Source organism: Dicentrarchus labrax, unplaced genomic scaffold (assembly GCF_905237075.1).
Source record: "Dicentrarchus labrax unplaced genomic scaffold, dlabrax2021, whole genome shotgun sequence".
Taxonomy (NCBI): Eukaryota; Metazoa; Chordata; class Actinopteri; family Moronidae; genus Dicentrarchus; species Dicentrarchus labrax.
In genome coordinates, this window is record NW_026136710.1 from 7,883,509 (window position 1) to 7,895,812 (window position 12,304).

Below are 12,304 nucleotides of genomic sequence, written 5' to 3' on the forward strand. Positions count from 1 at the left end.
TCTTTAACGTCTTTGCAAACAACAATTTCTCCCATTTTTTTGCAACATAACAGCAAATAAAATAAGTATTAATACCATTTTATAACCTTTCAAAAAGGGCAAATGATTCCAACAGCTACCAGACATTTTATTTCAGTCCATTCATGTAGCTAAACAGCGGTTATAACATTTCCGATGACACGTGAAGGCAACAGGCGAGATGCGTTCGCGGCTCAGTTCACATTCGACGTCACTGCCACTGCCACCATGTTGGATCAGGAAGTGGGCAGAGTCGAAGCAGGAATCCCGATCCGAGCTTAACGACTAAACGGCCGTCTTTATTGGATCGGTCAACCGTTTTCACCGCTCTCATCCTTTTAACATCCAGGTTACATGCTGCGTGGCTTTCTTGCTGGTCGAGGTAGACGCTTTTCTTCGGATTTGATCGTTTTGCAGCACCAGCTATGGCCTCCCTCACGCAGAGAACCTCGGGCCTCGTCCAGCGGAGGACCGAGGCCATTCGCAGCGCCGCCGCCGACAAGGAGAGGGAGTCCGGCGGGGAGGAGGACGAGGCGCGCCGCGGTGAGGAGGAAGACGACGACAAGGGGGACTCGAAGGAAACCAGACTCACGCTGATGGAGGAAGTGTTGCTCTTGGGCCTCAAGGATCGAGAGGTGTGGGCTTGTGTTTGTTTTTTAATCCCTCAACCGAGGTGGTTGGTGGGGGGGAGCTTTTTTTTTTAAAATTATTTTTATTTTTTTTAATTCGCTGCTTTACACAACATTATGTTTACATTGCGTCACCGCAACGTCAACAACAGGGTTAGCGTCGTGTATTCCCGCAGACATTAATGTTTGCAGCATTTCAAACCTGTTAACTTGGTCAGAAGATGTATGTATGCAGTTGACGCCATTCACAGTTTCTATCTGATGGTTATTTTCTCCTTTTATAGCTGCAGCTTGTTGTGAGTGAACGCAGTTATCCGACGTTAAGTTAATTAACCCCTTCCTACGTTAGCTTAGCGTTACCTTGGTAGTTTTCTTGACAACCTGCCAACAGCGACGTGACACCTTTTTTTTTTTTTTTTTTTTTTTTTCTTTTAAAAAAACCTGGAAGTGCCGCAACTCACATAACATTTATTATTCCTACCAACACGTCAGCTAACTTAACAAGCGCTGCACCCTGGCTGATTTTCTCCTCCTCTTCCTCCTCCTCCTCCTCCTCCTCCTCCAGGGTTACACGTCCTTCTGGAACGACTGTATTTCTTCCGGTCTCCGCGGATGTATGCTGGTGGAGCTGGCCCTCAGAGGGAGGCTACAGCTGGAGGTGTGCGGCGTGAGGAGGAAAAGTCTGCTCTCAAGGAAGGTGAGGAGAAAGTGTGCTGATGTGGTCAGGTGTGCCCTATTTTTTATTTATTTTTTTATGTAACAAACAAACTCCCAGGAGGATGCATTTCTCCAGAATCAGGTGTATTGTCAAGTAGGTTTTTCACATGCATTGATGTGTTGGTGCATTCAAAATAAAAAAAATACATCCATGAAGAGCGGTGCAGGATATTTGTTTGTTCTTATGTAGGAATTAGGAGTGTTGGGAGTTTTTTTTAAATATATTTCGTGCGGCTGATAGTGACAGCTAAAGGGGCGGGAAGGGGGTGACACACAGCAAACTGCCACAGGTCAGAGTCTAACCCATGGCTGCTGCAGCAAAGACTCACCAGGTGAGCTACCAGGACGCCCCGGGAGTTGTTTCCGGTTCGCCGAGGGTGTGTGTGTTTAAGAGGTAGTTCAAATACGTGTCCCTTTTTGTTTGCCAAGGTGATCTGCAAGTCAGATGCCCCGACGGGGGATGTGCTACTGGATGAGGCACTGAAGCACATAAAAGAAACCCAACCGCCAGAGACTGTCCAGAGCTGGATAGAGCTGCTCAGTGGTGAGATAAGCCCCGTCAGAGTTTGCCAACCAAACCTTGTGCTAATCTACTCCTTGTTCCACCTGTTGGACATCCTGATGATATATTTTATATAGCTTGTGCCTCTCTGCTCTGTAATGTCTGAGGTTGTCAGGGAGGTTGTGAGGAACTTATGTTGCATCATTTGACACTAATTGGTAAATAAACATTCATTAATAATATATTTTAAAGGTGTTGTCTTTAGCAACCTTAGAACAAATGTAATAATAAGGTGAAAGCAGCAGTGTTAAAAGTGCTTAAACATTTATTTAGTGTCCTAAAAGGGATTTTATGTTGTCCTACAGGAGAGACCTGGAATCCCCTGAAGCTGCACTACCAGCTGAGAAATGTCAGAGAACGTCTGGCAAAAAACCTGGTCGAGAAAGGTGTCCTCACCACGGAGAAACAGAACTTCCTGCTTTTTGACATGACCACACATCCACTCACCAACAGTACCATCAAACAGGTAAGATTCGGGGGATGTTCAGGGACTCTTTGTTGTTTAAGTAAGTTGATTTAAGTTTCACAGGTATTAAAATGGCTTAAATTAGTGTTGTTGGATACAAGTAAAAGCCATATTTTTGTGCTCAATCTTTAAACATTGGCACTGGGGTTTTCCAGTAGTAATTGCACAATAACACCTGCATTGGATCCTGTTAAAAAGCTACTGAATTTAAATGCACAGTGTGTAATTTCTGCCCCTAGGGGTCTCTCTTATCATGGTTTGATGTCGTTGGTAGCTTGGTGATCATGTGAATTGTTGTCGTCATTGTTCCCTTGCTGATGGAAGTCTTGTTTGACATGACTCAGGCAGACATTCAAAGTTAAGTTTCGTTTAGTTGTGTTCACCAACTTCCTTCCTCACTCTCAGACATATCTTTATGTATCTCGTGTTTCCTTGAAGTTAAAGCAACTAGATGCAAGTAAGAAACACACCTTTACAATATAAAACCTTTAGTTTTATATTGTTGGAAACATTTGGGATAATTTAAGTACACAACTCTAACAAATATATAACATAAGTCCAGTGTTTTTAATTCAGAAATTGTACATATTATACATTTATAGTGCAGGTTTTACAACATATATAACAGCTCTGTAAATCCCATCTATGCTCTCTTTTGAGAAAAAATCCGATCCCCAAAAGTGAGAAGTTTATGGCCAGACACCAGCCTGACACACGAGAGCCACACAAACATCAGCCCATATTAGCTTTTTCTGCTCATGTGTTTTTTTTTCTTTTAGGTTTAGGATACAAACACACGTCCTGCAGTGAGCCACCAACCAGACAATCACTGGAGAAAAGTGCGCTGCTATCATCAGTTTGCAGGCCAGATAGCTAGCTAGTTAGCTGCAGCATATTAAAGTAGTGTATAAATGTACCTGCAAATACCACTTTGGTCTGTTTATAGGCCGGTGTGGTCTTTACACTGTCTGCTCATGGCCTTTAAGCCACAGCACAGGTTTGTTTACATTGTGTTTCGTTCTGCCAGCTTCTGTCAATCAAACATAGACACCAACCAAAGGCTCAAATGTCCCTTCAGAAAGGAAATATTCAGAAATTTACCAAAATACTTTTTTTTAATTCTTTTTTATTAATAAACTATTGCCAATTAGAAATGACTGACATTTTTAACTGCTATACTGGAGGACTAAATGTGATTTCAGTTGGTGGTACTCTATACTGAGCAGTTGTCTGTGCTCAGCGGATCCCAAAACAGACGTTTTTGTTTGACTATAGCTTTGAATTTTACATTTTTTAATGTAACCTGGTTATAAAAAGGCATTCTCATAGACAGTACAGTATTGAAGTATGTGCTTTGTGTTTGGCTCATTGCTCAAATTGAACCTTTCCTGCTTTTGGTGTAGAATTATCACAAGCATAATAATAATGCAAACTAGTAATTACTCGTGATTATTTATAGATTTAGTCTCATTTAGAAGATAGTGTTGTCATTTTGTCATGTATTTATTTACAATCATGTAATTTTATCTTGCTGTTTTGCCAGTTTTACCAAAAATAGTTCAACATTGCGGCAAATAAACTTTTGTATTATGTACTGTTAGCATAAAGATGGGTACCATTAATCAATGTTTTATTTCACATTTGTTCAAAAACGGAAGTATAAAAATGAACTACACAGCTGCTGGTTGGCAGATTTTTACCGTCGGACATTGTCTTTATGCTATGCTAAGCTAATCATCTGCTGGCTGTAGCATCAAATTTAACAGATTGATTGACTTTTTTTAAATGTTGTTTTTAGTCTAGTTCTGATGCGTGTAATAGCTATAAAACACATTATGTCAATGTTTTTGCCTACAGCGCCTCGTCAAGAAGGTCCAGGAGTCCGTTTTGGAGAAGTGGGTCAACGATCCCCACCGCATGGACAAGCGAGTTCTGGCCCTGATCCTTCTGGCCCACTCATCTGACGTTCTTGAGAATGCCTTCGCCCCACTCCAAGACGACCAGTACGACCTGGGCATGAAAAGAGTCCACACTCTGCTAGAGCTGGAGCCGGAGAAAGAGAGCACAAAGCCCAACGCCAATGAACTCATGTGGGCTGTGGTGGCCGCATTTACTAAATGAAAACACCTGATCGGTTGGACTGGAAGATCTGGCTATGGTCTGCGTTATTTAATTGGTTGAAGGACTTCACTTAATGAGACGGACTTCACTTTAATGAGACAATCTATTTTGGTTGGGGAGCCTGTTTGTACATCTATTCCGGATGACATTTTGGTGGTATACCATATTAACCCAGTGCAATCTGATTGGTGGTGGGCTTCACCAAGAAACATTTGGTTTGTCGGAACGGTCTCTAAAAGAAAAATGACTTCTTTCACACAGGGAGGTAAATTATCTGCAACTGCTAGGCTGGATATACTTGTAAACATCGACACTACGAACAGATGGGCTTCTGTTAATGTTAGATGACATCAAAGAACAAGGCAGGTGGCAGCAGTAGTCGTGGTGAATATGAAGATTTTGACTGGGGCCAAGTTTCCCTTCTACACTAAGGAAAAAAAAAACATCTCTCCATTACTACAAGATCTCACCAGAATCATTTCCTGGTCTCGTCTCCATACTCTTCCCCCATGCAAGGATAAAGGATAGCAAATCACACTGCTGTCTATGCTCTTTGCACTCACACAGGTCTGTGTTGGGAGTCCATGCTTAGGGTTACTGTTAGAATAGACTACCTGAATGTTTTGCCGATTCACTCTCTGTCTTCTCATTAAATTCTCTCTTCTCCTTTCTTCCTCATTGCATTTTGAGGAAGAAAGCGAGAACACAAATAAAAATCGCTTGAGTTCAGTCGCTGCATCATTAAGAGCGAGCAGGGTTAACGTGGCCCGTATAGTCTCTGTCATAAATGAAGAATTAAACCTTGAGTCTAGCAAAACTCTTTATTTTATTAGTTTGCTGTTTTTGCAATGGGTCCATTCTGTGTTTTATAGAATGAGACTAGTCTTCCATTTCTATTTATGTTGCTAATCGATGCTTGAAGTAGCCTGCCATTTATCAACTATTTTGCACAGTCAGTAGCCCTGTAGGTAGGATCGTATTTATAGAGATTTTTCTTAAGTTGAGTAACACACTTGAAGATGAGACTGAAAATTATGAACCTTAGTAACAATGGTTTAAAACAAAAAAGATCTCACTTATTTTGTCTACAGTTATTGATCTTTATGAATACTTTAAAAGCATTCCTCTGGACATATAAAAAGAAGCTTCTGCTCATATTTTTAATTGTGAGTTGAGATGTAAAGATGCAGGAAAAGCGAACAAGTCCTCTCTGATTTGGATCGCTGTGAACAGCCTACACAAGATTTACAATGTGGTCATCAGAGCTTATATGAACAGGCTGGGAAATGTTAGCCAAACGGGCTAGTTTTAGTTCAGAGAGCATTAGAGGGTCGATTTGCCCAAATCAAAAAATAAATTTCTCACATAACACTAGTGGTATCCAGCCATTCAGGTAGTTTGGTTTTATTTAACTTTATGAAATATGTCTGAGATATCTGCCTCTATCCTCATACAGTGAGGGTAAATTGAGTTTCCCAAGAAGATGCTTGTCAGCGGTAAAACAAAACCCAAAATAAAAATGTCTTTGTGGAGTTTCCAGTGACAAACCCAGAAACCTAACTAAACTTTTTCCATTGGAAATACTTTGCACAGAAGAGATCGCATTTGAAAACTATTTACTAGTTTCACTGTAAACCAACAGAGGTAAGTTAGTATTTTGTCATTTGGGTGAACCGACCCTTTAAGTTTCCCTATTGCAATATGATGTATCTTTCAGTCTATATGTCATGTCATAATTAGATGTTATTTCTATATGATAGTGCGGGCAGGTATTGTTTCATACACACAGATGATGGGAGAGTTACTTGGGCCCCAGTTAAATCAGTGTTCAACAACATGCAGTCCATTGGAACAAAAACATCTCCAAACATGCTTTACTGCAGGTCTGAGAAAACTTCTGTGAAAGTATAAAACCATGAGTCTGGTCTGATGAGTATGATCTGTGTATGACTATCCCTTATTGTTTCATGACATACTTTTAGTTCTGTCTTTTTTTCTTTTTTTTTCTACCTACAAAATACAAATAGGTATGAAGAAGAGTTGAGATCCGTTTACAGCAAAGAGACCATGCATGCTATTGGTGGAGGGCCGGGGTACTTGTTGATGTAGCTACAGAGAAAAGGCTTGTATGTAATTATTAGTCATTTTATGTGTACGATCTAATGGAATTCAATGAAAGGGATCTTCTCTGCTATCCTGTATAATTCTGTATGCTTTTGTATTACCACACAAAATAAAGTAAGGATCCTTTAAGTGCCTGAATTTAGCACTGTTTTGCTGTTGTCGGTTTTTTTTTTCCATTTACAATTTTGGTTTTATTTCATCTGTTTGATTTTGTTTTCTCCTATTCAACTAGTAGTCCCATCAATCTATCATGCAAATAAGAGGTGCTTCATCTGATGTTTTCTTTATTTTTGTGTAATTTTTTGAGAAAATAAGCCAAACTTTCTGTTTCTTTTCTTGGACATTGCTTTGGGCTCTGTGAAATTGGGATGGCTGTTTGTCATTTTATATCAATTGATTGGATAAATAACAGATTAAAGAAACAGTTTGATATTTTGGGAAATACCCTTGTTTTCTTTCTTACCGAGAGTCAGAGGAGAAGATTGATACCACACTTGTCTGTATGCTATATATGAAGCTACATCCAGAAGCTGGTTAGCTTAGCTTCACACAAAAAACAAAATCTGGAAATAGAGAGACAGCTAACCTGTTTCTGTCCAAAAGAAAAGAAAATCTGCCTACCAGCTCACTAATGGACATGTTATAACGTGTTAAGTGTAAAATCGACTAGCTGTTTCCCACTCTTTCCTTATGCTAAGCTAAGCTAAGGTAAGCTTATCAGCTGCTGACTCCAGGTATATTTAACGTAACGCCAAAAGAGTGGTATCAATATTCTCATTGAACTCTCAGCAAGAAAATTAATAAGTATATCTGAAAATGTCAAACTATTCCTTTAACTGACATGAAACTCATTGTGAGTTGAAGCCTTACATTCATTCAACTGTTTACTTTCACAACCGCTATATTACAAATGACCAGATACTAGATTTATTGAATATATATATATCTTTAATTAGCAATTCTTGAAACACTTCCCCGTAGAAAGACATTTTTGAAAAGTTAATACACTTAATCACAATTCTTCCAAGTCTACAAATCTCCATTGATGTAAATGAGACAGGTTTATAGAGCATAATATGCATAAATGTCCACATATACAGTAGTATGTACATAATACATGTGACAATCAGCATCTTTCAGCAGATAACGTCCATTCAGATGTTCCCCTTTGGTTCCAGTCATCCATGGGTCCGAATCGGTGGATCAATAGCATCCCACTCATTGGCTTTCTCTGCAGAGCTCCAGTCTTGAATATGGCAGCAGTCCACTGACAGTTCACATCGAATATCTCCATCAGGGTGTTTCCATAAGCTTAAATCTCACTTGAGAGCCACCATTTTGCTGTGACGAGTCTGTGTCCAGGACTCTTCTGCTTTGGCTTTGATTGCCTTCCAGTTTAGCAAAAATCCAATTCCTCTTTTTGTGCTTTGACGTCATGTCTCACTTGATTTTAGTGACAGTCTTGTAGTTCTTGATCAGTATTTCCAGCAGTTTGTATTTCCAGTAGAGTCCATCACCAAGTTGACGCAACTCATACGCGCAGTGATCGAAAGCAAGATCTGAGGGAAAAAGGACACAGTTCAGAGGAGTTAGTTAGGTTCAGAGGAGTATCCACCATGTAATACACCTTTAAACTGATAAACCTTAACAAAAAACAAGTTCAATCAAATCTTTTAAGATACTCACCGTGGCTACCCATTTCCATAGTGGTAGGTAATGCTCCGTAAAAAGAGAAGAGAGTTTTAAAGGTTCAGTTTTTCTTCTTCCTCGGTGCTTATAAAGCTCTGTAGTTGTCGCTTGACAAGAAGGAACAGGTTTGACCTATTGATAGCAGTATGAGTTTAAGTACTGCAGCTTGACGTAACTTTATGGCAGAGGAATCCCCTTCTGCCGAAGCCAAGTCCCTCCCACGTGACGTAGACCAAAGTGTTCACAATATTGTTGTGGCCTCCTTAATCAGTAATATTATATAAAACGTACCTACTTTAGAGTTTGTAGAACATAACAACACATGTCTGTATTGTTTGTGCCAGATTGTTTGTGTTTGTAGTTTTAGCTTTAAGAAACATAAACATGCTGCTGCAGTCAAATTGAGTGATCATAAAGGAACTTCATTCACATAAAAAGATATTTATAATAATAATTCATGATTTGACAATATTTGAAGATTAATTAAATGAATAAATATATTTTAAAAAACTAAGGACGTATTGAAAGACGTCACAAGTAGCTTTGTATAGGAAGTAAAAACATGAAGCAAGATTTCCCCATGGCGGACCACGATGTTCAATAGATAGAGGCAGAATTTTAAGAACTCACACTTATATAATCCCACCATAAAGATTTATTGCTTTTTTCAAGGTTTGAATGCACAACAACAGTTCACAGGAGGTGGGTGATGTTGTGCCCTGGTGGGCTGATAGTGATAAGATATATAGACTAAGTGTTTTTCAGAATATAGAGCAAAGTCATAACACATGTGTCATTATATAAACAGAAAACACTGAATATTCAAAATGTCATGTGATCAATATAAGTGTTTACTGACAGTTAAAGAACAACATCAGTGTTCACAGAGTGTTTCGTTCAACCTGTAAATAAATTACACACAGCAGTGTACACCACACACATACACACCACAACTGCCTGAAAGGTTTATAATGCAGAACTCAAAGATATATATTCTGTGTATTTTATTCAAAGATCTCACTGCTCTGCTCAGCATAGTTGTCATGGACATGTTGAGACCTGCCTGTAGCTTTCTTCCTTCTTGCAGGAACGGGGAAGTACCTGGGAAACTACAGCCAGCCGCAGTCAGGCGATCTGTGCCGATCAGTGCGCTATGACAATAATTTATGTTTATTCTATATAAGGTATGATGATTTGTTGTGTGCCGGAATAGTCTACAGAAAGACCCGGAGGATTACGTAAAGTTGTGATGTGAACTTTGTGATGTACAGACAAGTACTTACGCAATAGTTAAAAGAATTCAGATTCTTTACTGTAAGTAAAGGTAGCAATTAATTCATTTAAAAATGCTCATTTATGAATGAAAGTACAGAAATATAATCAGCAAAATCTATTTAGAGTATCGAAAGTTCTTATTAAAGTACATGCAGGAACTCTTCTACTGTACTATGTATTACAATATGATATACTTAATCACCATTTTACCTGTGAACTGCTTTTAGCAACCTATAGGGTCCAGAGTCTACCTGAGGGTCACAATAAAAGTCTGAAGAGCTGTGTTATGAATAATGAGGAAGGAAAGCATTGCTACACATATTTGTGGTCATTTTTTGAGACTTTTCTCAAATTTTACTGAGAAGTTTAGAACAGAAATGTCTCATTGTTGGAACTGTTAACAACTCACAGACATCTGAAAGAAGACAATGTGGGAACCACTGGTTTAATATTTAGCAGTGCATGTGTTTAACAAGCTTATAATATGGGGTTTTTTTTGTAAAATATATCTAATAACTATTAGCTGTCAGATAAATGTAGTGGAGTAAAAAGTGCAATATGTCCAACGCAATAATAAAGTGAAGTAGAAGTATAAAGTTGCATTATATGGACTCAATACTCAAGTCACACAGACTTGTACTTCAACACAGCACTTTCCAGCACTACTAATGTCAGAACAGAATCTAGTTCATCAGCACAGAATGGTCATATGATCTCTGCTGATAACAGTGTTGTTAAACTCCTGCTTTGTCTTTTATTGCTACATCCTAACAGTAGTACAAAGAGAGAGAGAGGGAGCGAGAGGGTGTTTTCAATGTAATGTACATGTACTATGAACATGCTTATCAGTTACTGTACCTACACAATACAATGTTCATGTGATCTGATGTGTGTCAACAAACCTGTTGGTTTTGTGACAATATTTTGCACAAGATTTCTCAGGAAATTAATGACCTTGTGTCTGGAAGTGGGGCAGGCAACAGAAAGGTGTGTGTGTGTGTGTGTGTGTGTGTGTGTGTGTGTGTGTGTGTGTGCGTGTGTGTCTGCGACTTTGGGAGAATAGACCAACAAATTATAGAAAAACAAATCAGGTTTGGCAGGTTTGGTTAACCTGTTTGTCTCACACTGCCACACTCCTGATGTGAGCAGATAGTCAGCCAAGAGGCATTCTTACTATGTAATTGTTGACGTATTTGTGGGCCAATTCTGAAGAAAAGGATGTGTACAACTAAAGTTTTCAATGAAGCTGTTGACTGAAAGATCAGAAGCATAAATATAATATATGTCATAAAATAATCATGAAAATTTTAAATTGGGAATGAAAATCATCCATTAAAGTATTTTTTTTTAAATTTACACATTCATAAATAACAGTATGGTTCATTCATAAAGTTTGTGAATGTATGTTTGCGTTTGTTTTTAGTGATTAATTTGTATTGTAATATTGTAATGTAGGTCTGGTATACTGAGCTGAGAAGATAAATAAAGCCACACTCAAGTTTCTACTTTCAGGATCAAATTAAAAAAACATATATATTATATATATATTCAGCAGTACAGTAAGTATTAACTTAAGTACTGTACTTTTTGTATGGAGCTCGTTACCTTTTAGATTAAGATTTCATATGTCAGATTATAGCTACACTATAAGGCATTGTTATAGATCAAACTACCAGACAGTATATATAAATACTTCTTACACATTAATGCATCAGCAATAATATTCCAAGAACACTGACTGAAGGGTAATTCTGCATAAGGAGTACTTTTGTTTTCGTTTCTCTTTTTTATATTATCTGTTCCTCATTTTTGTTTGCTTAATCTTGTCTGATAATATTATATTGGCTGGTTTTGTACTGAAGAGGATTTTATGAGCCCTGTGACTTCCTTCCTCCCCTTCATGTATCCACTAGTATTTGCATAGTGTGATATTGCTATTTTTAGTTCAGTGAATGATCTTATTATTCTTATTCTATTTTTATATTTAACTTCACTTATCACTTATCTCTGACGGGCGACCTGTTAACCCTGTATATACCTCCATCAATCACTAGATGGCAGCACATCCAAACTCAACGTGAGAACTACATCTCTCTATCTATTGGTAAAAAGGATAATGCTATGGACGCATATTGCATTCACTTAAAAAAAAAAAAGGAGGTTTTCTGAGTAATTTATTTTTTGGTTTGTTTTTTTTTATATTTTTTTCTGTTTTTCGGAGTAATTTTTTTTTAATTTAACTAAACAAGCCGGTCATGTTTGCTTCCGTTGTATCGAGCTCTCAATAAAGGAATTAATGCGTCTATTGTTTAAAATGCTCTTAAACTGAGAAAAGAAATTACTCCGAAAAACAGAAAAAAAAATTACTCGAAAAACAAATCAAAAAATACATTTTCAAGTGAATGCAACACGCTTCCGTATTATGCAGGAAGCATTACACAATAAAAATAAATTAGTACATAGGAGGGGAAAATTACAAAATGGACGTACTGAAACACATTCTGAGAGTAAAGATGACTTTTCTATTAGTGTGTTGCATTTTATATATGTGTATGGGTTTTGCTGAAAATTATAAATGGTTGAATGAAAAATGCATTCTTGTCAATTAAAATGTTTCCAAACTAAATTCAAATATCACTTCCATACAGCTTGACCACCCATGTCTTTCTAGATAAAATATAAAACAATGCAACAACCAAATAT

At 37.9% G+C, this 12,304-nt stretch overlaps 1 protein-coding gene and 1 long non-coding RNA gene across 2 annotated transcripts; one reads left to right on the top strand and one right to left on the bottom strand.

The window, feature by feature from the left end:
* Positions 1–226: 226 nt before the first annotated feature.
* Positions 227–6,779, top strand: LOC127370434 (Golgi phosphoprotein 3). Its single transcript, XM_051412474.1, has 5 exons — positions 227–653; positions 1,213–1,344; positions 1,794–1,908; positions 2,232–2,392; positions 4,250–6,779. The coding sequence occupies exons 1-5, from the start codon at positions 444–446 to the stop codon at positions 4,511–4,513; spliced, it is 882 nt and encodes a 293-aa protein (XP_051268434.1). The 5' UTR covers positions 227–443; the 3' UTR covers positions 4,514–6,779.
* A 784-nt stretch (positions 6,780–7,563) lies between these two features.
* LOC127370435 (uncharacterized) lies at positions 7,564–8,502 on the bottom strand. The gene is made up of 2 exons (XR_007886235.1): positions 8,324–8,502; positions 7,564–8,196 (listed from the first exon to the last, which is right to left on the bottom strand). It is a non-coding gene; the product is annotated as an uncharacterized LOC127370435 (long non-coding RNA).
* Positions 8,503–12,304: the final 3,802 nt, after the last annotated feature.

Coding starts and splice junctions, on each gene's coding strand:
- LOC127370434 (XM_051412474.1), top strand. CDS start 444: ATGGCCTCCCTCACGCAGAGAACCTCGGGCCTCGTCCAGCGGAGGACC. Junction 1,345..1,793: donor AAAGTCTGCTCTCAAGGAAG/GTGAGGAGAAAG, acceptor TTGTTTGCCAAG/GTGATCTGCAAGTCAGATGC. Junction 2,393..4,249: donor CCAACAGTACCATCAAACAG/GTAAGATTCGGG, acceptor TTTTGCCTACAG/CGCCTCGTCAAGAAGGTCCA.